The sequence below is a fragment of the Perca flavescens genome, chromosome 4 (genome assembly GCF_004354835.1).
Source record: "Perca flavescens isolate YP-PL-M2 chromosome 4, PFLA_1.0, whole genome shotgun sequence".
Taxonomy (NCBI): domain Eukaryota; kingdom Metazoa; phylum Chordata; class Actinopteri; order Perciformes; family Percidae; genus Perca; species Perca flavescens.
Window position 1 is genome coordinate 11485680 of NC_041334.1, and position 27620 is coordinate 11513299.

Genomic DNA, 27620 nt, shown 5'->3' on the forward strand with positions numbered 1-27620 from the left:
ATTGCGTTCAGGTCCGGTAACTGTGGAGGCCAGGTCATCTGGCGCAGCACTCCATCACTCTTCTTCTTGGTCAAATAGCCCTTACACAGCCTGGAGGTGTGTTTGGGGTCATTGTCCTGTTGAAAAATAAATGATGGTCCAACTAAATGCAAACCGGATGGGATGGCATGTCGCTGCAGGATGCTGTGGTAGCCATGCTGGTTCAGTATGCCTTCAATTTTGAATAAATCCCCAACAGGGTCACCAGCAAAGCACCCCCACACCATCACACCTCCTCCTCCATGCTTCACGGTGGGAACCAGGCACGTAGAATCCATCCGTTCACCTTTTCTGCGTCGCACAAAGACACAGCGGTTGGAACCAAAGATCTCAAAGTAGGACTCATCAGACCAAAGCACAGATTTCCACTGGTCTAATGTCCATTCCTTGTGTTTCTTGGCCCAAACAAATCTCTTCTGCTTGTTGCCTCTCCTTAGCAGTGGTTTCCTAGCAGCTATTTGACCATGAAGGCCTGATTTGGGCAGTCTCCTCTTAACAGTTGTTCTAGAGATGTGTCTGCTGCTAGAACTCTGTGTGGCATTCATCTGGTCTCGAATCTGAGCTGCTGTTAACTTGTGATTTCTGAGGCTGGTGACTCGGATGAACTTATCCTCAGCAGCAGAGGTGACTCTTGGTCTTCCTTTCCTGGGGCGGTCCTCATGTGAGCCAGTTTCGTTGTAGCACTTTATGGTTTTTTGTTTTTTAAGTAATGATGGCCACTCGTTTCTCTTTACTTAGCTGATTGGTTCTTGCCATAATATGAATTCTAACAGTTGTCCAATAGGGCTGTCGGCTGTGTATCAACCTGACTTCTGCAAACACAACTGATGGTCCCAACCCCATTAATAAGGGAAAAAAATTCAAGGCACACCTGTGAAGTGAAAACTATTCAGGGGACTACCTCATGAAGCTCATTGAGAGAACACCAAGGGTTTGCAGTGCTATCAAAAAGGCAAAGGGTGGCTACTTTGAAGAATCTAAAATATAAGACATGTTTTCAGTTATTTCACACTTTTTTGTTAAGTACATCATTCCATATGTGTTCATTCATAGTTTTTATGCCTTCAGTGAGAATCTACAATGTAAATAGTCATGAAAATATAGAAAACTCATTGAATGAGAAGGTGTGTCCAAACTTTTGGCCTGTACTATATATATATATATATATATATATATATATATATATATATATATATATATATATATCAGTAAAGGAGATCCTAGGCATTCAGGAGCAATTTAAAGTAAAAACATTTGTTGTAGTGTTGTAATAGTATGGCATTATCTCATTATTTTAGTCCTCCTTTTTATTTGGTGTATTAGATGTTTATGCTCTATTAGCATGATGTAAAATGTATTGTAAGCGGAAAAAACTTGTACAAATCCTTATTATGGAGCAGAAATAGTTAACAGCTGCAGCATAAATTCTTTCACTAAAATGAATAAATTACCTCTCTCTCTCTCTCTCTCTCTGCCTCTCTCTCTCTCTCTCGCTCTCTCTCTCTCGCTCTCTCTCTCTCGCTCTCTCTCCCTCCCTCTCAAAGCACCAGACAGCACCTCAGGGGTTATATCAAAGACAATCGACATCTGTTTGCACAAAGAGGGGAACAGCTTTGGTTTCGTCATGAGAGGTAACCATCAGTAAAAGATTGTGTGTTTAGGGAATTATATGATTGACATTGGCAACATGATGGAATGCTGTTACTCAATGAAAAGACGTCCCTGCCTTATTGCAACATGTATTTCATTAGAAAAAGAAAAGAAAATGAGGCTGGAAAAGTTGATGTCGCTCGGCTAACATGGCACACCTAAACGACCAATGGTTAACCGGAAGGCTACGGTGGTTTATCTGTTTTTTTTTTTCCCCATTAAAGCTGCAGTAGGTGCAAAGCAAACAAATTAGAGTGAGACCTCTTCCTGCAGCTCTCCCCTCTCTGTCTGCATGTGTAGAGCAGCCAATAGAAACGCTCTCTATCTCTAAAATGACCTGTGATTGGCCAAAGTCTCCCGTTATTTTAGGAAACAAAAAATAAAGTTGAAGCAGTTAACATTAGTAAAAGATCACCTTCATGGTTAAGTTGTTCTGAAATTTAACGTCTAAATCTGACTCACTGGCCTCAGATGTCAGGGTTTTCTTAAAGGAGAGTTTTCAGAACAATCCCATTCAGTTGGAAACAGTGTTACAGTACAATGGATACAGTGACATCATTTTGACCAACATACAAAAGGAAAAAAATGACTTACTGTATAATCTAGAAAATAGCGTTCTGCAAAATTGAATCAATTTCAGTATTCTATACGTCAAATCGTATATATTCACAACATTCTTTACTTAAGTGACTCCATTTGTTAAACAACAAAAGTAATAAAATTTTTTGAAACTGTAGAGGTTTTTTCCCCAGAATCCTCTGACTTCTCTGTTTAGTCTTTGTATCTTTATTTATGTATCTATATTTTTATGTAATGTATTGTTTGTGTTTTTATTTTATTCATTTTGTATCTTTTTTTTATTCATAATATATGTCTGTAACAAATAGTCTCGATTTAGTCTTGAAGTGCTGTTGTTGTTTAGCTGATGCTTTGCACGATGCCTTTTGTCAATAAAAATAAATAACTAAAGAAATAAACTCCTTACTGTGATAGATTATATGAGGCGAGTTTCTGTAGTTGTTTTACTGAAGGGAAATAAAGAAAGAGAGTGGAGGTTTCTAGACGTATGAGTCCAGTGTTTATTGGGATTGGCTTTAACCTTCAGTATACTCTTCTTGCAGGCGGTATCCACGAGGACTGGCACAAGTCCCGCCCCCTAGTGGTCACCTACGTCAGGCCGGGAGGTCCTGCAGACAGGTAGCACTGACTGCACACCCATGCAACCATAAACCCACATATGCTGATAAGATGCCAGATCGGATCCGTTGGACGTGTCGACTTTGAAGGACGTGCCTCGTGGCCCCCCTTATTCTGCCTCTGATTGGCTCCCCGTGGTATTCTTACCCTAAAGCCGCCTACACATGATAAGCGTTTTGCTCTGTGCGCAACACTAGGTAGGGCGCAGAGCGAAGCACAGGTATTCGTCATCATGGGTGGCAAGGAAGCTATTGCTAGGCAACGACAGCTGACAGCTGTTATCTCGTTGGTTGCGCTTTTGAAAGGTCAGCGGCAACTGGGTCAAAGTTGAAATAATTTGAACTCTGAGCGCAGCGCAAAGAGGCAAATCTGGGCGGTGAGCGGCGCCAGGGGTAGCGCAGCGCATAGTCGGGCGCCAACGCTCTCCCAGTAGGATATCAATGGAACAGCCAGCGCAAAGCGGTTTTGCCGCCTATCATGTGTAGGCGGTTTAACCCTAACCAATCCCCACTGCCCATGCCTAAACCTAACTACGTTCACCAGTGTAGCAGATCCGATTTCAGAGGCAGGATCTAACATATTGTACATGCAGCCTCATGTGCATAAATGTAAAATCTCACACAAAGCCACATGCATACTCCAGAATAGAAAAAAACACACACACACACACACACACACACACACACACACACACAGTTGTAGTGAGACATAGCCGAGCAAACACACGTACTGTACACATACGCAGTAAGGGCCAGAGAGAGGCGGGGTCAAGTATGTGTTTTTCGTGGGGTGAAAAAAAAGTGATGTCTAAACAAACTTTATCGTTCTTAATGGTCAGGTACACACAGTACAATGTAGTGACATTTTATTTCTGCAGTTTGAACCGTCCTAAGTATAAGGAGCAGTGGACAGCTCATAGCATCCAGGGGGAGCAACTTGGGGTTCAGTTTCTTGCTCAGGGTCACTTTGACATGTGACCAGAGGAGCCTGGGATCAAACCGCCAACTGTGGGGTTATGGGGCGACCACTCTACCTCCGAGCTACACGCCAGGAAACACAAAAGCCAGACGAGCGCTAAACTCTATTGAGTTTCAACTAACAGAGGAACAGCCAGTTCCAATTTCAATTTCACAGTTTTGTTTTCATTTGCACAGTAAGGACACATGTTTCCCTGTACAATGAAATTCTTCCTTTGCTGTCCACAGAATGCCAAGCAATGTAAAATCTACAATTTATACTACAAATATAATATAAATTATACTAATATATAATAAATACTAAGAAAATACAAGATTTTTAAAAAGCGGCATGTGAAAAATAAAGCAACAATAATAATAATACTAAACAGTGCAAATGTAAACAGTGCAAGTTATGCATGTGCAAACTAGTCAGGAGTCTGGGAGATTTGCCAGTGCCTTCATGCAAATAAAGCCAAAGGATATTGGTGACATTTCCTTTAACCGTCAGTGGTATGTTGACAGTTGTGTGTTACTCATAGCTGCAGCAGCATGAATCACCTCATATCCCTGTAAAGTTGTCATCATGTGTCTTCATGTTTAAGTAATAATCCATGACAATTTCATATAAATGTCAGCTTTGTGACTGTTAAACTGATGTAACGCAGCAGTGATTCAACCTTCTGTAGCTCTAGTGCATGAATTCCTAAACATTTTCAAAAACGATGCCTTTTACATTTCTATTTGTGTAGATAAGCCTGCAGTGATATTAACAGACAGAGAACAGACAGAGAAAAGAGTGACTGAAATTCGGACCACATTTTCTCAGACGATGACACCCTTAAAATACCATCAATTTAGCTCCAATGCTGGAACACAAGTGGTGGACACACATTTTCCAAAGCAGGGCTGGGAGAATCTATACAATAGCTATACTATCTAACAAATTGTTATATTTACTGCTATTATATTTTAATACGTCAGTACGATGCTTTCCACTTCATGTTTGCTGATTTGTTTGTCCTAATTAACTGCTCTGGCCAGTTAAAGGTCCCATGATGTGCTGTCCCCTAATACTGTATCTGAAGTCTCTTTCCCGAAATTCAGCCTTGGTGCAGAATTACAGACACTAAAGCCAGTGCCACAATGAGCTTTCCATAGGATGTGCCATTTCTGTGTCTGGAGCTTTAAATGCTAATGAGGAGGAGAGAGGGGGAGCAAGGTGGCGGGTGGGGGTGTGGCCTTGACCAACTTTGCTCGTTTGAAAGCCATGATGTCTCTCTTTCTCATGGGTGGGCCAAATTCTCTGGGCGGGCAAAGCAGAGAAAGGGGAGGTAACCTTGCTCTTTATGACCTCATAGGGAGCACGATTCCAGATCGGCCCATCTGAGCTTTCATTTTCTCAAAGGCAGAGCAGGATACCCAGGGCTCGGTTTACACCTGTTGCCATTTATAGTCACTGGGGAGGCCATATAACCTGACTCCGCCAGATGGATTGCTTCATATTTGCTCGGCATATCCATCTGGGAATTTCCGTTGGAGAACTTTTGGGAAGGGGCGAAAATACTGGTTAGCGGATTGGATGAACCATCTGTCTATCACCTATGTTGGTGATAGACGGGCCAAATCAACCAATCAGATCCACGAAGCGTATGAAAAATACAACCACAAGCCAGGCTACCCCTGCTGCTGCATGCAAAGCATAGCTCGTTAGCTCAGCAAGCAAGCAACATGTCGGTAAAAGATATTTGCCGTTTGTGTAACGAGAATTTAGGAATAAAAGACACCATTTCAGGTTCCCGGACCGCTGTCTGAAAATACTGGTTAGCTGATTGGATAAACCATCTGTCAATCACCACCTAACTCACCTCAAAACCAACGCTGATTGGCCCGGTCGTTTGCGAGCGGCTCCAAATTTTCTCTATCTCAAGATGCCAGACTGATCTGCGAGTGGAAAACTGGAGCTCGCGAGATCAGGACGGTCTCACAAGGCTAGGGGCCATAGGCAGGCTGGGGAAACGCATATTAATGTTAAAAATACCTCATAAAGTGAAATTTTCATGCCATGGGACCTTTAAAAGAAATGTTATTGTTAATTTTCAGGTGTGAGTATTGTGCTGAATTGGGGCTAACAGCCAATAAAGTAAATGCATAGTAGTTTTTACTTACTTACTACAGAATCACTTTTGCTAAGGTACACAAAAATATATTACCTTATAATTACCTATATACCTTAAAGCCCATTCATTGCGGAGTAAAGAAAATGTTCGCCCATAAGCTACAAAAAAATAGGCAAACTTTCTCCTTAGTTACCAGCTAATGCTTGTGGTTGCTAGCTAGCTTGGTTGGCAGAACGTAAAGTTTAAGATGAAAACATGGACAAAGTGGTCCCCTAATACTGTATCTGAAGTCTCTTTTATATAGACCTTAGTGGTCCCCTAATACTGTATCTGAAGTCTCTTTTGTAGACCTTAGTGGTCCCCTAATACTGTATCTGAAGTCTCTTTTATATAGACCTTAGTGGTCCCCTAATACTGTATCTGAAGTCTCTTTTATATAGGCCTTAGTGGTCCCCTAATACTGTATCTGAAGTCTCTTTTATATAGACCTTAGTGGTCCCCTAATACTGTGTCTGAAGTCTCTTTCACCTTTCTCCAAGGTGGAGGGTGGAGGTGTGGCCTTGACCAACTGCCACTTTGCTCATTTGTAGGGAGGTAACCTTGCTCCTTATGACCTCATAAGGAGAAGATTCCAGATCGGCCCATCTGAGCTTTCATTTTCTCAAAGGCAGAGCAGGATACCCAGGGCTCAGTTTACAGCTATCACCATTTCAAGCCACTGGGGGACCATAGGCAGGCTGGGGGAACTCATATTAATGTTAAAAAACTTCATAAAGTGAAATTTTCATGCCATGGGACCTTTAAAAGTAGTGGTTGAGGCCATAAACTCATTATGAAAATGTTTACTAAGGTAAAGTGAGGAGTAGGGTCATTTTCCCATAGACTTCTATAGAAACAGACTTCTTTTTGGAGCCAGTGGAGTCACCCCCTGCTGGAAATTAGATAGAATATAAGTGTGAGTCTCTTCCGCGTTGGCTTCACTTTTTAGACCCGTAAGCTTTGTCCATTAACTTTTATAGTCTATGCTCATTGCTTCAATAAGGATACATCTACTTATCACTACACCTAGGGGGGGGGGGGTAGTCACACAACCTCTCCTACACAGAAACACAGCGAGAAATAAGTAATCTCTACAACACAATTAATATTTAACAGAAACATAGATACAAATTTTACATCTTTTGTCAGCTATTAAAAAAAAAGGATTCCAGGTGGTGGGCCCCCCTCATGAAGTTAGATAGTTGGTCTCTTCCACTTCCTGTTTGAGGAGTATGGGAGGCCATCTTAACTAGTTGCACATGTTTGCCCAAGAGAAGACTCAACATGAACCTGTGACAAAAAACAAGGTACATCTTTGTTTCTTTAGCAGAGTGTTAGCTAAAATGCCTGCAGTCAAATAAAAAATCTGTGACATAAATGCAATAAATAATGCGGTATGAAAAGGAATAACTGCGTCATGTCATAACTTGAAATGTGTTTGTAAAACCAGCTGTCACTGTTCTAGTGTTGCCATCACAAATAAAGTTTCTGTCACGAGATTGTCAGTAATTTGATAAATATAGATTGTTGTCCAGCCCTATTGTGTAGCTTGGGTTCTCCTGAGGCTGATTGACATATTAACTGCATATTAATTTGCACATGAACTAATGTACATAAATATGCGTACAACACTTTGGCTCATGTAGACTAACTGGAGATTTCCACTGAATGCAGAACGTCTGCGGACCGCAGCCGTTCCGCAGTTAGGGAAAATACAGTCACGGACTTTAATGGAAACCTAATGACTCCACCGCCGTTCCGGAGCGGATCCACAGATGTTCCGCAACCGGTGGAAATTGGTGGTAAATTAGGTGGTGTTTCTATATTAAACAAGCAGGACCACGAGCAAAATGTTACTGAACCAAAAATATGCGCCAATACCTTCTCCAAGAGTCATTTAACCCCAACCTTCAACATAAGTCTTCTTAAAGTCATAACTTTGGATGTGTGGCAAACATTTGTACTGCTGTGTAAAGCCCGTTGAGATCATGAAATGATCGATAACCATAACATTCGGAGTACGTAATTGCTTTGTCAATTTAATCTCATGCTGGTCTAACTTTGATGCAACTTGTACGATGCAGTTTAATTGTTAGGTGTTTTGAAGAAATGCTGTTACAAAGTACCATAGCAGTGACTGCTTAGCACCAAACTGGAGGCAAATATTTCTTTTATATAAACCACCTAAAGAATTAGATTAACTTCACCAAACAGAATAAAACGCATACAAATGACAAATTCAAGGGAAAGTGTGATGAAAGGAAAATGGATCAAATGCTAACACAAAAGAAGTATGAAAATGATGTGAATTATATGCTACTGTATGATCTTCACATTAACCAGATCTCAGGCAAACTGAACACACATGGGAGAGTTTAGAGCAGGCTGCTCCCCACCATCTTTAAAAAAATATATATATGGGAGGATATTTCTGCAGAATGCTTATCCCCTTCAAAAAGTTCAACAGACTTGGATAATCTGAGCACTCAAGCTGTTCTGGAGGCTTGTGGTGGAACGACACCTTGCTCCAAGACACTTTGTTTTTTTCCTTTGATTGTCATCCATCTGTATTGCCATTACGTAAATGTCACTGCTTAGAAAGTCCCATTTTGGACCGCATACTTTACTTAGCTGTTTCTACAATGACACTCCAGAAAATATACAATAGGAAGATATTTAAAAAAACTGCATGATACTAAGCAGTTGTATGTATCTGCAAAATAAATGAACGCTTGGTGGAGATATTTATCGCATCTTTAGGTCTTGTGAAAGGACTGTTTCATTGGGAGCCAACATATATTTGTCCAAATTGATTGCAGTTCAACCCAAACTATTGGTTTTGCATTATCCAGGGCCTAACTCTAGTTCATCCTTCACAAGTTCACACACAGTAACTACGTTTACATGCAAATATTATTCTGGTTTTGGCCCTTATTCCGAAATAGACGATATTCCAACTAAGCTGTTTATGTGGCTAATTTTTTTCAAAGTTTTCCGCTGGTGGCGTACTTGTTGGACCGTGTGAACGCAACCTCCCTCTTTCATTTCTTCAACCACCTTCTTGAAAACGTTGCCATGTGCCATGTTTGCACATATCCGAAGACCTGTTGGTATCTAAGTCTTTCATAATGTTTAAAAGTGACCAGAAATGTGGTCTTTTGTTTTGGGCATGCATCTCTCATGCTGCCTTTCAAGCTGTTGGCTAGTTGGTTAGTGTACAACAACCAATATACCAAAACCAAATAGCAATGCACAGAGCTGATCGCAAGCCGTAAAAATGGATGAGTCTGAAACGGGCCAGAAACTGCCGCAAACTGTGGTAAAACCCCTGACTGAGACACATTCCGAATGCGCTATGTCCAAAGAATTCTTTTAAAACCAGAATAATACCGGCATATGCAACGTTTCTTTTCCTGAAAATGCTAAATTTGGCAAAAGGCCTTATTTGGAATATCCAAACGGAATATGCTGTTAACATGACTCGTATCAAATTCCGAATATTGTCATATTCAGAATAATAGTGGAATATTAGTGTGCATGTAAACATGCTCAGCGACAGAATTGGACATCACAGCAATTCAATTTTAGCTTACTATTAGGTTATTTTGCTCCGAAACTCATTTAACTCCATTCCAAAGTAAACCATCTTCAAAATGTGGGTCAGTCTAGGGGAGACGAATTAGATATTCATGCTGCTTTATATCCCATTTATATGCCAATTGGAGAAAACTTAATCCAGAGCACCATGCAGTCCCAAGAGTGCCTCCATTTAAGCATTACCCAGTGGGAATTAAAGCGCCACCTCTGAAAGTTAGAGCCATGCTTTTACTGCATCATCATATGAACAGAAAACAAATGACAGAGAGCCTGCAGGCTCTTAAAACAGGCTGTGAAGTCCTTAAGACTTCAACCAGCAACTTAAACTAAAATGAACCGTCCCCTCTTGAAATAACAGCTGAGGGTGAAATTCCTTTTTAATATTTTTAAGAACCTTAAAAACTGGTTTAACTTGGATGACAGCAGACATCAGATGTTGGCATTTGTCCATCAGAATCTGAGCGTAACAAAAGATTTAACAGGTTGGCTAAAGAGTTTGGCCTGCAGCTTTTTTGTTGAGGGGAAAAACGGCTCTATTGCTGTTGAAAAGGTAGATCCAAAGGGAAACCTTTCTCTTTCAGTTTTGTCATAATTTTATTTACTTAAAAACGTTTTAGTGGCTGTCAATCGATTTAAATATTTTATTTCTGCACAGTTTTCCATAGTTAACTTGTGATTAATTGCAAATTAATCGTACAATTTGTATCTGTTCTAAATGAACTGAAAGTTAAAAAATGTCAAGGTTTTTAATGTTCTTATCAACATGGTAGCGGACAAGTACGCTTGCTTTTGGTTCTCTGCATCAGCCGAGTGCTTTGCCAGCAAGTGAGACTGGACGTCCTCCGGTGGTAACTCAGTTCACATCGACAGTACATGGAAATAACTTTTACTCTTGTGGAGATAACCATCTGGAAGGGCTCTGAAACTGAACGTGCCATTCCAAAGACCCTTTTCTTTATCCATTACTGCTCAAGGAGCTTTGTTTCTGCTAGCCTAGTCTCGCGTTGCCAGACCTTCCTCCACAGTGCTGCGGAGGAGGGTCTGGCTAGACCACACAGCATTCCAGAGGGGAGAAAAACGTGCTCTGCTTTAGTGACACTTCTTTATACCAATCACAGTCGTGTTGGGCAGGCGGAGCCACGATGCCGCTGCAAAATAGCCTCAGGAAGGAACTTGTTTTGGTGGAACGTGTGTACGTTCAAAGGTTGTTTTAGTTGTGCAACAGAAAACTCAGATTGGACAGATAGTCTAGCTAGCTGTCTGGTTTTACTCTGCAGAGATCTGAGGAGCAGTTAACCATAGTCCTCATGAATCCACTGGAGTTTGGAACGCCAACACAAAGAAAGAGGAAGGTGACGGACGTCCAGCCGAAATGAAAGACATCCGGTGGAATTTCCGGCAGGACCTGACCAATAACGGAAATGAAACGTCGCCGATCTAGACCGCTGCTAGCCATTGTCAGTACCCGATCCGTTCCACCTGCACAATCCGTTCTGCGCATGCGCAAGATGTTCACGCATGCGCTGTGGTACGATGATTTACGACACTACCCAATCTGTTCCCACACTAGCCTCCAGCTAACGTTAGTTTAGCTAATAGCTAAGTTGGCGGACCGCTAGGTGATTATAGCGGTCTGCCGTTAGCCTCCACCGGGAAGCTAAGGTTAGTTTAGCTAACGGTTAATTTGGCTAACCACTAGCTGATGTAGTGGTCTGCCGTTAGCCTCCACAGTTAAGCTAACGTTAGTTTAGCTAACAGCTAATTCGGCTAACCGCTAGCTGAGACAGCTTGTAAACTTTAAAAGACCCTCAAAATAAAACTTGAAAATAAACGTTAACATATATAACAACTGTTACGTCAGTTCTACTTTACTTGTGCTCATTTAAAATACAATCATTCAATACTTGTCTTTGTTATTACTGTAAAGTCTTAATTTAGCTGTAGCCTGCTTTTCCTATTATGTTTGACTTAACGTTATTTTTAGACTGAATCAAGCTGTCCGTTCTGCCTGCACAATCCGTTCTGCGCATGCGTTATTTTAGACTGGCTGTCGGCTAGCAGTTAGCCGAATTAGCTGTTAGCTATTCCGGTGGAGGCTAGCCATATATCTATGGGAGGCTAGCGTGGAACCGATTGGGCAGGTTGTAAAACCGTATTATCATCTGCGCATACGTCATGGCATACGTGAACATCTTGCACATGCGCAGAACGGATCGTGCCGGTGGAACGGATCGGGTACTGACAGCCATCAACAATGTTACTGCTGCATCGCTTCCTGGTTACCCAAACTACCCAAACTATTGGCCCGAGGCCCAAATCACAGAACGTGCATCAACAAAAATTTGTGGGGTTAACCATTGTGTTGTCTTCCCGTCAAATGTGCAACTTTGCTTTTCTGTGTAAAAGTTTTAACTTTTTTCAATGTTTTGGTCGTCTTTTTGGACACTTTTCCCGATGTTTGAAATGTTGTGACGTTTAAGGCACTTTTTTCCAAGTTTTTTCGGCACTTTTTCTGACGTTCTTTTATCAGTTTTTTTTCCAAGTGCTATAAAATTGACTAAAACACCCAAATTCAATGAAAGTAGTGAGCTGATCATTTAACTTACTTGTGAATAGTGTTGTACGGAACCATCACAATTTTTTCCTTTGACAATTTGGTTGAAAGAAACCCACATTTCTGATATAGAAAAATTTTGAAAACGGGTCAAATTTGACCCGAGGACAACAGGAGGGTTAAAAGGAATTTGGGTCAGCTCACTATCGCATTGACTTTGACAGCCCTAAAACTTATATTTGACTTTTATATTTCTTGTGAATCTTTCTTTCTAAGATGCGTCTTTCATATAACCTCATTCCAGCCTTAATGAAGCCTTTTGGTCTCAGCCTAGTCTGCATCATGTTGTTTAAAAGCTTCAGGGCTCTTGGCATCATACATTACAACTTCTGGCTGGTATGATGACAGCTCGGTATTACTCACACTCTGGCTTCATGCATAAAGCATCTTTCAGCTCTTTAATGCAGCACTTTGCATGAAAAAAATCAAAACGCTGCATACCCATTATTTGATAATGGGTTTTTGTCAACCATGCAGGGAATATTTTTGAAATTACCATAGTTTAAATTAAGCCAAAATGTTCAATCTTGATATTTTGAATACTGTGAAGCAGAGCAGTATCATCATAGTGCTGTTTCCACTGGGTTTGTCCTCCATTTGAACTCCAGGAGAAATAATACCGTAAGTTTCAGACTGATGAGAGGAGAGAAAAGAGGAGGACGAGATCAGAAAGATGGACACTAGTGGGAGTAGGAGTAGAAAGAAGCTTGGACCAAGTTGGACAGCCAGGAAGTAAGAAATAAGAGAGATGTGAAAAGGAAAAAAGATTTTCAGAAGTAAGGATTGGTGAACAAATCAAAAAAAGCTGGGAGAGAAGCTTTCTCAGAAAGGGAAAAAGGGGCAATATAAAGAGGATGTCACAGTGGAAGGGCAGACAATAAGAAAATAGTTGGAAATTTTTTTATAGCTTGATCATTTGTTTGTCATGATGGCATGTCATTCTTTCACACAGGATATATTTAGTCATATTCTCGAACAATGGTCATTACCCAGTCATACAAATAAAACACATTTGAACTTGAGATATTGAAGGTAGGACTAAAAAAGGAGTAGGACAACAGATTGGTGCATTAAGACTTCTATGAGAAGTTAAAGGGGGGAATGTGGAAGAAAGGAAGCAGGAGAAATGCAAAGCATTAGACTCTTGACATACAGAGTTTGATTGTTCCCTCTGAGGTGGTTTGTCTCAATATTAATTGAATTCCATTTTTTGGCTGTGTTTCTGAATTATTGTATTTTCAAATCTCTTCTATAATCACTATCATCTGATGTCATCTGTGTGTGTGTGTGTGTGTGTGTGTGTGTGTGTGTGTGTGTGTTCAGAGAAGGGACACTGCGTTCCGGGGACCGTCTCCTCAGTGTGGATGGCGTGCCGCTGCACAACACCAACCACAGCGACGCGCTCAGTGTGTTGGCTCAGTGTGGCCAGGAAGCCCTGTTCCAGATAGAGTATGACGTCACCATCATGGGTGAGAGACCACACTTACACACACACACACACACACATCACAAGTATTAAAGCTTGGGGCATAATACACTTTACTAAAATGGCATTGAAATTTAAAATTGGATGTGTTTTGTGGATGTGTTGGCGTTTTCTGCCACCTCAGGCTAAGTGCTGCCTTTTCTTTCAATGTGAAACTGAAATTGAACTCACCTAGAATGCATTGCAAAGAATCATCACAACTCATAGCTGTCGCTTTAAAGGGCATGTGTACCTCAAGCTCGTCTGCTAGGCTCACGATGTTGGTGACACAGACGTTGAAAGGTACTCTGCTACACTGTGTACAACTGTTGTTCTTTCATATCACCGGAGCATCTGATCACACCAACGAGCAAAATGATTGAAAATGAAAACAATTGCTTTTCCCCCAATCAGACACCGTGACAAACGCCTCCGGCCCGCTTTTAGTGGAAATTGCCAAGGCGCCCGGAGCAACGCTGGGTATCACGCTGACATCGGCCAATCATCGGAACAAGCAGGTCATTGTCATCGACCGGGTTAAACCTGGCAGCGTGGTGGACAGGTACACACATACTCTATATGTTTGCATACATGCAATCATGCAGTTTGACCATGTGCTATCTGGAGGACACTAACAATTGGGCGGGGGGGGGGACGACAAAGGGAAAGGCGGAAGCAGTTCAAGACAAATCAAATTATTTATTGTTAAACTAACTGCTATTTCTCAAAAAGGTATACTAAAAATCGAAGGTTGAACAAACGGATGAATTCAATTCACATGAATTCGTCAGCTGTATGGGCGGAGTTAGCAACTCCTTCAGCTGCACGGCTTCCTGGAAGGCTGCTCTCGTGTTTCCTCGGCTATAGCTCCTCGGTGCTCGGTCCTCTGGGCAGAAATAAGAGCCTTGAGCCGGCCTTCACCGAAGGAGGGACGGAACGACTTGTTGTTCAGTCGAGGACCTACAGTAGGAGTCGAGGAGCTATCAAATAAGGGACATGGGATGTACCTCATGATTCGCTCTCTAAAATATCTCTTAACTGTGCCCTCCGGCTGACAAACTTCAGATGAAAGAAGCTCTGAGTTGATAAGTGCTTAAAGGTCCCATGGCATAAACATTTCACTTTGTGAGGTTTTTTAACATTAATATGAGCTTTGCTCAGGACGTGCCACTTCTGTGTCTGTACCTTTAAATGCTATTGAGGAGGAGAGAGCCATGATAGCTCTCTTTCTCACGGGCGGGCCAAATTCACTGGGCGGGCAAAGCAGAGAAAGGGGAGGTAACCTTTCCCCTTATGACGTCATAAAGGGAAGATTCCAGATCGGCCCATCTGAGCTTTTATTTTCTCAAAGGCAGAGCAGGATACCCAGGGCTCGGTTTACACCCTCACCATTTCTAGCCACTGGGGGACCATAGGCAACGCATATTAATTTTAAAACCTCATAAAGTGAAATGTTCATGCCATGGGACCTTTAAAGAACCTCCGTCTTCATGTCCCCCTCTCCCACTTCTGTAACACTTAGGTTACAGAAATGCAACGGTTGCATATTTATGCAATCTCTCTCTCTCTCGCTCTCTCTCAAAGACACTCGCAGATGCACACACTTAAGCTGTGTCTAGGCCTACGTCTAACTTACACAGACAGCAGGAGACAGGGTATTTCCCCGAGCCTGACTCTAGCTCTAAAATATACATGAAGCACTTGAACGTTGTGTCAGTGTCGAAACAAGCTCTAAATTAATCCCACTCAACTGAACAGGTCGACTGCGCAGGTCCACGTTCTGTCATTGTTCATTCTCGCATGGTTGGAAATTCATTTTAATTTTAAATTGAAAAGAGCAGAGACACCAGGTTGACCATGCCGATCTGAGCCAATCAGGCTAACGTGTAGCCTAGTACTGGCAAATTGGAAATCAGCAATAGCTATAAAGACTGTGATGCTGTACATTGGAGATTTGTTGCACACACGTCATAGCATCTGTCCCTTTTCAAATAAACCTGAAAAAAAAACACATGGTTTTCAAACAGAACAAAAACATGGCAAAGTATGTCGGAAAATATGTGGTAAGCTTCCTTCCTTATTTTCCGAGTCAATACTGTATCAATACATGGATGCCAAAGTATCAATCTTTTATTATATAAATTGCACTTGAGAATTTAACGTTTTGGCTTTCTATTTTTAATTAATTAAAATTACTAAATACAATTGAAGTGTGATGAACAAAAAGAGACATATACAGTATATGTTTAGATAAAACCGATGTTGATAAAGTTTTCCTTTGGGGACATTATTTTATGTGGGAAAAAAGTTAATTAATTGCTACGTGTCGCAGAATATCACATGTTTAAAATCGCAATAATATTGTATTGTGACATACGTATGGTGATATTATCATAGTGTGGGGCCTCTGCGGATTCCCACCGCTATTACTTTACCTGTCTCTGTGTTTTACCAGATGTGGAGCATTGCATGCTGGGGATCACCTGCTGTCCATAGATGGGACATCGACAGAACACTGTACAGTCCTGGAGGCAACACAGCTATTAGCGAGCACAACAGAACTGGTGAAATTAGAAATACTCCCCTCCCATCAAACAAGGCTAACTGGGAAACAGCACGACACAGGTGAGTGCACCAGCTGCACCAGTGTATCTATGTATGTACAAAGTCATTGACTGTAAATATTAACAGTCTATAGCTGTTTTGGAAACCGTTCCCTGTCACGTAAATAGTGTATAGTGTGTTTGCCATTTTGTAGTGGTGTTCGAATTCTTCCCGGTTCATTTCATTCACTATATAGTCCACTATAAAATACTAGGGGTGTAAGAAAAAATGTATACACTTGAGTATCGCAATATTTTTTGCAATACTGTATTGATTTTCAAAAATGCAATATCAATTTTTTTTTAATACATTATTTTATTATTATTATTTATTTATTTATTTTTTTGAATATTCATGTAAGACAGTGGTTCACATTTATGTTGTGTTGAAACCCCCTACCGGTAGATGGCCATGCTGAGACGCACCACTAGTGTCCTTGCCTAACAGTGCCTGACTTTTTACTAGAAGCTAACAACGTAGCTATGGCTGAACTTTGGTCTACTTTAGCATATAAAAATGTGCTCACTAAGAACCTGTGAACCACAATCCCAAACTGGCAGTTTGATTTTCTGTGTACTGAAAACTTAATGTGTACTGAAAACTTTAACTTCTATGCACTTCATGTCTTTTTTTAAATTTTTCTAAAATTATACTATAAAAAATCCCAATATATCACCATAGGCACAGTATCAAAATATATTGCAATATATTGTATCGTGATACGTATCGTATCGCCAGATTCTTGCCAATACACAGCCCTGTAAATTCCCACAATGCACTGCTAATTTGAGTGTACAAACGATGTACCCTACCTTTTAGTCCCGTATACCACAACGCAACGCGGCTGCGTTTTCGCGGAGGAGGAGAAGATGAAGCAGAAATCAACTCGAAAACTGAAAAGGAAAAATGGAGTGAACTTTTGTTTCTAAACAGTGGAAATGTAACTTGCAACATACATACAACATGTTACTATCCTCCTGGGTGCTCGGTTTGTTTCAGAGACGTATTAAAAGGGTTTTGTTTCGGTTTGTTTTAATGATGCTGGGCACACACACATAACAGCTGCATCTACCGACTCAACGATGTGTTTTCAGTCTAGTGTCCAAAATCTGGTTTGGTCGTTCTCTACATAGTTCACTATTTAATAAACACTAAATAGGAAATAGTGAGTGAGTGAATGAGGGAACACTTTCGACCACAGTGTATTTTTTGTTAAAAAAAACTACATTGTTTATATATCTATGTTTTTCCATTTTAACTGAATTTACAGTGTGAAAACATGAAAAAGACTTTGCGACTTCATTGGTTTTACACGCACAGTACAGCTTTCCTGATGAAACTTACAGCATGTAAAGGTTTACATCAGGTCACTTTAAATCTAGCATTGCCAGCTCTAATCTCCACAGCGCTGTGGAGTGAGGTCTAGCTACACCACAGATACATTCTGGAATAGGAGAAAAAAAAACACTCTGGGTTGTTTGCATTTCTTTACACCAATCGTAATCGTCTTGGGCGGCGCTAAGCTCCCAACGCAGCGACAGTGGCTCGGTAAAATAGTCTCGGGAAGAAACTTGTTTTGGTGGAACATTTGCACCCCGCGAAAGAAAACCCTACATACAATATGAAATGTAGTTAACTGTTCACACAATACAGTAACGTGAGCTATTTAAATTAGCTGGATACATGGTTAAACCTCATTTGCTAACTAAGATACTCATAGCTTCTGCAACAGCACGCTGGCTTCCTTTGCACCTTCATCGTAATCCCTCATTTTACAGATTTTACATCCGTCTATTCGAAAAGTCTAATCGAGATAATAAGCTTGCTCTAATAATGTAAATTGCTGTACGACTGGTTAAACCACAATGACAAAGGATAAAGGAAAGGAAACTGTCATTTAGGGCCCTATTTTCGATCTAAGCGCACGGCGGGAAGTGCCTGGTGCAGGTGCGTTTAGGGCGTGTCCAAATCCACTTTTGCTAGTTTGACGGTGGATAAAAGGGTCCGCGCGCCGGGGGCATGGTTCAAAAGGGTTGTACTTAGTGTCTTCATTAATTCATAGGTGTGTTTTGGGCGTAACATGCAATAAACCAATCAGAGTGTCATCTCCCATTCCCTTTGAAAGCCAGGCGCGTTTGGACCTCGGCGCATTGCTATTATGATGGCACATTTGCACCGTAATATTTTTATTTGTAATCTTTTGCATGTTTGTGTGCTGCTGCGCTTCCCTGTGTGTGTGTGTGTGTGTGTGTGTGTGTGTGTGTGTGTGTGTGTGTGTGTGTGTGTGTGTGTGTGTAACAAGCATAGTGTGGGCGCGATGTGCACGAGCCTAGGCGCGTTTGACTAATGTGCTGTTAAAATAACAATGAAATGCTGCGCTGTTGACTTTAGACCAGGTTTTTGTTGGTAAATGGCGCGATCACTTCCCGCTGCCTCAAGATAGCAATACGCCAAGAATTCACCTGAACACACCTCCGTGTAAGACCAGCACGCCCATGGGCGCAGGTGCATTTGCTATTTAAACGAGGCGGGCGCTGGACGGGAAATTGACAACTGCGTCGGTCTTAAACTAGCAAAGACACTTGGGTTGGGCTTTGCGCTGCACCGGGTGCAAGATAGAGCCCTAATAGTTAAATCCAATTTATTTCTCAGCTTGGACAGCAATTTGTCTCTAAGTGACTTTTAAAAATGTACTTTACAGTTATTTTTTGTCTGGAGTTTTTACCGTTTTTACCGCTACAGTAAGCAAAGTTTTACACTGTGATGCAGTGTAAAACTTTGCTTACTGTAGCGGTAGACCCCTAAAACCAAATAACCTGCATGTGACAAAAAGGAATTCTAAAGTGAAGGGTTATTCTAGGATTGTTTCCTAAGTGGAGGAGACTTCCATTTTGCGCTGTGGTTGCCAGGTGTTTGACAGTAAGCAGAGCAGCGTAATGCACTCCTGACGTCAATACATTAATTTATTATTATTTATCCTGCAGTTTTTAGAATGTCTGGACTGTTGTCAACCAGATGGTGTGTGTTCAGTTATGTGGCCAAATTCAAATTAATTTGGTTGTTTTTCTTTTGCACCTTGTCTACACGGCAGCTGTTAACACTGCCTGATAATGTTTTGGTGAATACATTTACAATACACACTGATACTAAAGTGATTAAGAAGTCAGTGTGTGTGTGTGTGTGTGTGTGTGTGTGTGTGTGTGTAGGAGAGAGAGAAAGAGAGCATGTGGCTTCAGGTATATGCATGTGTGTTGGGGGTGGGAATCATTATCACACATTATACTAATAGTAAAGTGAATTTCTAGAGCACATTTAAACTCAGTTTAAGCTGACCAACGTGCTGTACAAAAAGCACCAATGTTATGTATAAAAGAAAATTGGAATGTAAAAATAACAGTAAAAAAGAAAGTGGAAAGAAAACACAAAAAGAACATCCTCTAACGACGACAACAAGCTGCAATTCACAAATACAGATTTCTATTATAGACATAACAGATTCAGGGATTAGTGGGCTATAAAAGCTAGTGAGTAAAAAAGTGTGTTCAGCCTAGACTTAAATACAGAATTGGAGGGAGCATACAGGAGAGATTTGTCATCAGATCTAAGAGATCTCGGTGCTAAGTGCTTTGAATAAGATCCATAATATAAGATGGTGCTGACCATTAAAAGCCTTTGAAGGCAATCAGCAGGGTCTTTAACTGGATTCTGAAGTCAGTCCCTCCAGAAAAACGCGATTATGCGATCCCATAATTCAATGCATAATCAGCCAACGTCTGCATATTCATCTGATTTCCGCGCAAAATATGCGGGGCTTGCATGATTGCATAATCCCCGCATTTTTGTTGCGATAAAGTCACATATATCTTAGTAGAAAGTTGACTTCACACAAGAGCAGCCATTTTCCCCTGTTGCTATGGGAATGTTATGAAGTGACGTAATTATGTCATCAAATCACTTTTTTTTTCTCTTTTTCATCAAACCGCAGTTTTTGCAAGTTCCCGCAATATAAGCAAGTTCCCGCAATTTCATTGCATTAATATCCCGCATATTCCATCGCATTTTTTAAGAAAACGTGCTTTTTTTAAAATTTTTGCCCGCAACAATCACAAAAAAACTCCGCTTTTTTCTGGAAGGACTGTGAAGTGCACAGGGAGCCAGCGAAGAGAGGCTAGCATTGGGGTGTTGTGCTCACATTTTGTAGTAGCAGTCAACATCATCGCAGCTGCATTTTGGACCATCTTTAGATCGATACTCTGCTAATAACTCTTTTAATAGCTGTATTTGTGTGTGTGTGTGTGTGTGTGTGTGTGTGTGTGTGTGTGTGTGTGTGTGTGTGTGTGTGTGTGTGTGTGTGTGTGTGTGTTACTGTGAGGTCTTCAAGTTAATGAGTATAATCATCTCTTGATGACATTGAAGCTGTTGGCTTTCATTTTGATTTTCACAGCCAGACCGAGAATACCATACAGGCACGGCTTGAGTAGTGTAGTGTGTGTGTGTGTGTGTGTGTGTGTGTGTGTGTGTGTGTGTGTGTGTCACTAAAAATATCTGGTTTGTAGCCACCAACATCCAAATTTTTCTTTGTATTCTATCCGCAGATAGTTAGCCAGTTTCTTATTAACCTGTTCAAATCTAATTTAGTCTTTTCAGTCACTGAAGACTGAAATGACAGGTCTGCTAAGAAGTTGTTGGTAAAGGGTACTTTAGTTTTTTGTTGATATTGATCTGCGGAAAAAAACCTTTGATCGTTTTGGACAGACTTAGTAGTGTTAAAGCACGATACAGCAGCTGCACAAACTTTAATGAATTTTGCCCCAGATGTTAACATTCCGTGGTGCTCACCAGGCACGCCTGGTTATGTTTTAAAATAGGGAAGCAAACTTGGAGAAATACATAATTGGCGTGGGGGAGAGATATATGGCCAAGACAATAGATAGTTACAGTTTTAAATGTACCTGTAAATCACTTCTTCCTCAGCATCATTCTCCGTCATATTGGACAAACAGGGAAACGGAATTAGGGCCGAGTAACAATGTTTTTGCCCCAATTAAGTCGCCCTATGCACATTTACCAGATCAGAGAGGTAAAAAAAAAACTGGCACCAATCAAGTGATTTTCTAACCGCCTTCCTCTCTCGCAGAACACTGACGGAGGAATATTTCGACTATTATAGCAACTTGGTGCTTAATTAGTTGAAGGAGTGTTTCTTCACTCGTGGCCAAGTGACAGCTTTTCATCGGCGGGATGAAGAGTGGCAGTGGATTTACAGGGGAAACGCTGCTCATCCCAGGTTAATGCTGAGGGGTTTAAGTACAGTATGACAAGTTTACACACACATGCAATGACACACACGCTGTAGAAACGCGCGCCGGTACGCGGCGTGTACTCAGCTTCACTCACATGTGAACCTGTGATTAAGCTGCCAGTATTGTAGCGGTTTACGTCAGACAAATGTGTGTATTTTAAGCTGCAGTGGGTGGAATGCAACAAAAACACCAGAATTTGATATAGAAGTGACAACTCTTCCTGCAGCTCTCCCACTCCCCCCCCCCCCCCCCCCCCCCCTCTCTCTCGCACGTGCAATGCACGCGCAGAACAGCCAATAGGAACGCTCTCTCTGTCTCTCTGAAATGACCTGTGATTGGCCAAAGTCTGATGCCACGGGCTAGCTTCCCTGAAGCCTGAAAACCGCGCCAAGAGGAGTCGCGGAAGTCTAGTTTTCTCATGACCACTTGAATTACAATATGCTGAAAGATTATTATGACATTTTTGCCCAACGACACCAAAAGTTAAGTGCCTAGCACAGTTTTAATTTACTCTTTTTTTTTCTCCCTTCATTAACAACCACGAACACACACTCATCTTACCTTTTTTTAACCCAGGTTGGTTGGAAAAAACTTTAACCTGATGAGAGACTCAAGAGAGGTTAAGAAGGAGCGAGATAAAAAAGAAAAGAGAAGAGAAATTGTAGACTGAAATAGACTAAACTCTCTGCCACGGCTCTTTGTATAGCATTTCGGTGGGGCCAGTAGTTTCATCTCAGCATGACAACGGCACAAAGAGAGAAAGTTGAAAGGAGGAGTGGCGGATGAATGAGAAGTGAGTGACGGGGAGTGTTCAAGTCATTACACCTCTCCTGCATGCTATCAGACGTTGCATACACCTACACCTCCCCTTCTCCTCCATTCCTGTTTTGTTTAGTCTCCTTCCTATTTTCTCCTCTATTTGTTTTATTGTCTTTGTTTCTGTCTCTCCTCCCTCTCTTCTCATCTTGCCCCCGTTTTTATCTATTCTTGTCTCATATTTCCCATTTCCCTTTTTTTTTCCTGCCTACTCTTCTATTTCATTCTAATATAGGTTGAAGTGACAAAAAACAATAAAGGTATTTTAAGGAAGTACTAGAATCTGCAAGTTAACCGACCACGCACACACACACACACACACACACACGCACACGCACACGCACACAAACTCGAAAGGTCGCAATCTCGCATCTCCTTCATTTTTCTTCGCAGCAAAATTCATTCTTTCCTCCCTCTAATCATGATTGTGACTGCCTTTGTGTGTGTGTGTCTGTGTGTGTGTGTGTGTGTGTGTGTGAGGAAGTGAGCACAGCTCATTAGGATACTGATGGCCTTGCAGGAGACCTTGCGGCCAGCCTGCCACTGCTTTATTAATAGACACTCTCATTAAAGGTTTTTTGTGTGTGTGTGTGTGTGTGTGTGTGTGTGTGTGTGTGTGTGAGTGACTTTGATTGCGTTGCACTCTGTGTTACTGCAGCATGGATTACTGTTGTTGAGTCTGGACATAAGTCCGCTGCACCTTGTGTGTATTTATGTATCTTCTCTTATGTATGACAGGTGTGTAAGTGAGCATATAAGTGTGTATTTGCAGTGTCTTTTTGTGTGTGGCCTGCCTGTGTGCATCTATCTGTGACTGTAGCCTCTTCCTGTCAGCAGATCTGTCTCTCTCCAGTGTGTTGTCGCTGGACTTAATGACTTTATTTTCACTCGGAGGGGATGAGAGTGAGACAGACCTTTCTCAGATCTCACACTGAGACTCCTGCTCCTCAAACCTCCCGCCCACCGAGCGATTTAGATAAGGATGTCTCGCATGTCGAGGAAATAAAAGCTCTGCTGGATGGACGTGGCAGCACAGGGCAGCTTAGGATCAACTTCAGAGTTGAGATGAGTGTGTGTGTGGTGAGGAATTACACATGAAGCCGTGTAGGTTGTCAGACTTTAGCCTTGATTGTATGCTGATGCTGTCAGTGGGAGTTACCCCAGAAGAGGTTCCCCCCGACATCTGAGGAAACGTGACTTTTTAACAGGTGGCACAGTCCACCAGCATTTCTGTTATTTTTATATTTTTTTTATCAGGCTTGCATTTTGTAGCCACTGTCTTCTTAGTTACCTTTAACGTTATAATAACCGTGATAATAACCTTATGAGATCATAAGGAGCAAGGATTCTCATTCTCTCACCCAGAGAATTTGGCCCACCCATGAGAGAGAGACATCATGGCTTTCAAACGAGCAAAGTGGCAGTTGGTCAAGGCCACACCCCCACCCTCCACCTTGCCCCCCCCTCTCCTCCTCAATAGCTATAGACACATAAATGGCACATCCTAAGGAAAGCTCATTGTGGGACTGGCTCTAGTGGCTGTAATTCTGCACCAAGGCTGAATTTCGGGAAAGAGACTTCAGATACAGTATTAGGGGACCACTAAGGTCTATATAAAAGAGACTTCAGATACAGTATTAGGGGACCACTAAGGTCTATAAAAGAGACTTCAGATACAGTATTAGGGGACCACTAAGGCCTATATAAAAGAGACTTCAGGTACAGTATTAGGGGACCACTAAGGTCTATATAAAAGACACTTCAGATACAGTATTAGGGGACCACTAAGGTCTATAAAAGAGACTTCAGATACAGTATTAGGGGACCACTAAGGCCTATATAAAAGAGACTTCAGGTACAGTATTAGGGGACCACTAAGGCCTATATAAAAGAGACTTCAGATACAGTATTAGGGGACCACTAAGGTCTATATAAAAGACACTTCAGGTACAGTATTAGGGGACCACTAAGGTCTATATAAAAGAGACTTCAGATACAGTATTAGGGGACCACTAAGGTCTATATAAAAGAGACTTCAGATACAGTATTAGGGGACCACTAAGGTCTATATAAAAGAGACTTCAGATACAGTATTAGGGGACCACTAAGGTCTATATAAAAGAGACTTCAGATACAGTATTAGGGGACCACTAAGGTCTATATAAAAGAGACTTCAGATACAGTATTAGGGGACCACTAAGGTCTATAAAAGAGACTTCAGATACAGTATTAGGGGACCACTAAGGCCTATATAAAAGAGACTTCAGGTACAGTATTAGGGGACCACTAAGGTCTATATAAAAGACACTTCAGATACAGTATTAGGGGACCACTAAGGTCTATAAAAGAGACTTCAGATACAGTATTAGGGGACCACTAAGGCCTATATAAAAGAGACTTCAGGTACAGTATTAGGGGACCACTAAGGCCTATATAAAAGAGACTTCAGATACAGTATTAGGGGACCACTAAGGTCTATATAAAAGACACTTCAGGTACAGTATTAGGGGACCACTAAGGTCTATATAAAAGAGACTTCAGATACAGTATTAGGGGACCACTAAGGTCTATATAAAAGCATCCAAAGAGCACCATTTCATGGGACCTTTAAGGCTAAAGTTAGACGTGTTAACACATGGTTAGGGTTAGAGAAATCTTCTAGGGAATTCATGTAAGTCCAAACACTGTCCTGTCAAGTGTCACGGCATAACCCACCCTGGGGAAACTTGATTCATCTCGTTACGTCTAGGATTAAAACAGAACTTGGTATTACTCTTGCATTTGAAAACTGGAAAAGCTAACCGCTTAGCCGGCCGACTGCATGTAAGGGTTAGAGGCCTACCTGGCGTTCTTCGGCTCGGCGTGTCATCAGCTTCGACACTGGCCGGCCCGCTACTCTCCCCCCTGTCAGTCGGTGCAGCGTCAAACAGCGTTGACACTAAGTTGACAGTTAATTCTTTTGACAGTCAAAATGCGGACACAACATTAACACAAACTCAAATTCAAAACAACTTTATTTATCCCCATAGGGCAATTCTGTTTTTAGCCTACCAGTCGTATCAACAAGACAAGACAACACTTAATCAGGCATACAGACAAACAGAGAAACACTGTCAATGACATCATATTGCATAAATGGACATTAAAATCAAGCAAGAAATACACATACGCAGGCCACGATACTGACTAAGCAGCAACCAACTCTCAAGATAGTAGCATATTAAATAAATAATAATAATACTTAAGTAAATACTAAATAAGTAATGATACAAAGGTTTTGAATGCCTAGCGCATGTTTAGTTGCCGCTGTCAACAATATTTAAGAATTTAATGGCCGAGGGAATAAAAGAATTGGCATATCTGTTAGTAATTGGCATATCTGTTAGTGCAATCTGTCCGTGGGCAAACGTCACGACAAGTCGGAAAACACAACCGGCTTCAGCAGTCTCTCACTGAGCTGTTGCACCGCAACGTGTCTGCTTCACTTCCGCTTGTCAGCCCTGTGACACAGATAAGCCACACCCACCCCAACCCGGCGGCCAATAGAAACCAACAGGTGGATTATGACGTGACGCAATTAACACAATGATTTTTGTGCGTTCCAGTGAAGGTTCAGAAGTCGGACCACCCCCACTCCTGGGACCCCTGTGTGAACTACTGTCACCCTTCAAACTCCACCCTCTGCAACACAAGCGCCACCCTCAACAAGTCGTGGACCGCCTCGAATAACAACACCATCAACCTGGACTACTGCAAGTGTAAGAACACAAACAATACAACTGTGTCTATCAGACTTTCTTTTACTTCCTGTTTATCTATTTGGTCTTTAATTTGGTCTTAACAAAAATATAGTAATGGAGGATTGGCGGCAATCAGAGAAGTTCGTACATTTTCCTGCTACTTTGTGAAACAGGGTAAGCCTAGCGAATGGGGCTTCTCGGCTAAAGACTAGGGCTGTCCCGAATATATTGCGCTTTTAAGGTTTCAAAGCTTTGGTGGGAAGTATGCGAATACATTCGTAGCTTCTTATGTATAATTTAAGAGACCTAGCAATCACACTCTATCAAGGCTACGCTGTTTCTTACAGGTTTTTTTTTAGATGATTTGCTTAATTTGGTATATCTGGCAGTCAACTTTTTGGTTGTCATCTTCACAAATTGTGAAATTATTCCAGACGCTTGACTTGACTTTTTAAAATATTTGCGTCACGACAGTTGCAGTCGAGTTAGCCTCGTGTGGACAAACTTTCTGTTTTGGTAGTGGTAACGTTAGGGATGAAGTGATGTGTGGTCCGTCTGAGAATAACCAGTTATAATTAATGTTGATGCACAAATGAATGATGTGGGATTACTATTCCTTATTGCATCGGCTGTTTGGGATTTTTTTGGGTAATTGCATACATAATAATGATAAAAGTAAAATTACCATGGAAAGTAACAAAGCTTCAGAGCATTTGGGTCAGCCATACTACACGACACATACTTACATTATCCCAAAGGTTTACATGTATCCACTTTGCTACAATGGCCACTGAACAGTACTGTATTAATTGCTTTACATTATATTGAAATACTTGACGGAAGCCCTTAAAGGTGCAGTAGGAACTTTCTGTCATATTTGCTGAAACTGACCCTATGTTCCAGTAGAACTACATGAAGCAGGTCATTAAAAAAAAAAATCCAGCTCCTGTGGCACCACCTACAGCCTGTAGTGGGATTTGCAAAAAACCACCGCTCCCTGTGAAGATCCTCCAATCAGGGCCGTGGGGGGTGTCTAACTGAGTGTCACTCACTGCTCATGCACACGCATTCATTCTCCCTTGTGGGGGGAGGGGCTTAGGAGACCATATGGGCTCTAGCAGAAAGGGGAGGAGGGACTGAGAAGTTGTCGATGTTCAAATTCTTTGGCTAAATCCTGGATCTTCGCAATCCTACCTACAGCTCCTTTAAGGTTCCTACAGTGCACTGAACAACTCGTTTACTGTTTTAGGTATAGTCACCTTCTTTTCTCTCTCCTTTGTTGCAGCTCTGGTATCTGCCAGTTTCTCTCCCGGCTCTACCACTACATCTGGCCCCAGTAGCCAGAGCTCCAGCACCCTGCCCAGGCCTACAGTTCCCATGAGCCCACGTAATTCGCTGCTCAAACGACGGCAGAGAAAGAAAGAGCACAAAAGCTCCTGTAAGCTCCATATCTCTCTCTGTCTTGACTATTATATCATTC

The 27620-nt window shown here is 41.5% G+C and overlaps 1 protein-coding gene across 1 annotated transcript in view; it reads left to right on the plus strand.

Annotated features, from left to right (window-relative positions):
• The window catches only part of grip2b (glutamate receptor interacting protein 2b), a 93162-nt gene that overhangs the window by 25175 nt on the left and 40367 nt on the right, over positions 1-27620 (plus strand). Inside the window, exons 4-10 of the mRNA XM_028575012.1 lie at positions 1584-1670; positions 2811-2886; positions 13536-13681; positions 14092-14239; positions 16133-16302; positions 26006-26158; positions 27426-27578. Coding sequence (XP_028430813.1) covers positions 1584-1670; positions 2811-2886; positions 13536-13681; positions 14092-14239; positions 16133-16302; positions 26006-26158; positions 27426-27578 — 933 coding nt within the window. The remainder of the gene's footprint in view (positions 1-1583; positions 1671-2810; positions 2887-13535; positions 13682-14091; positions 14240-16132; positions 16303-26005; positions 26159-27425; positions 27579-27620) is intronic.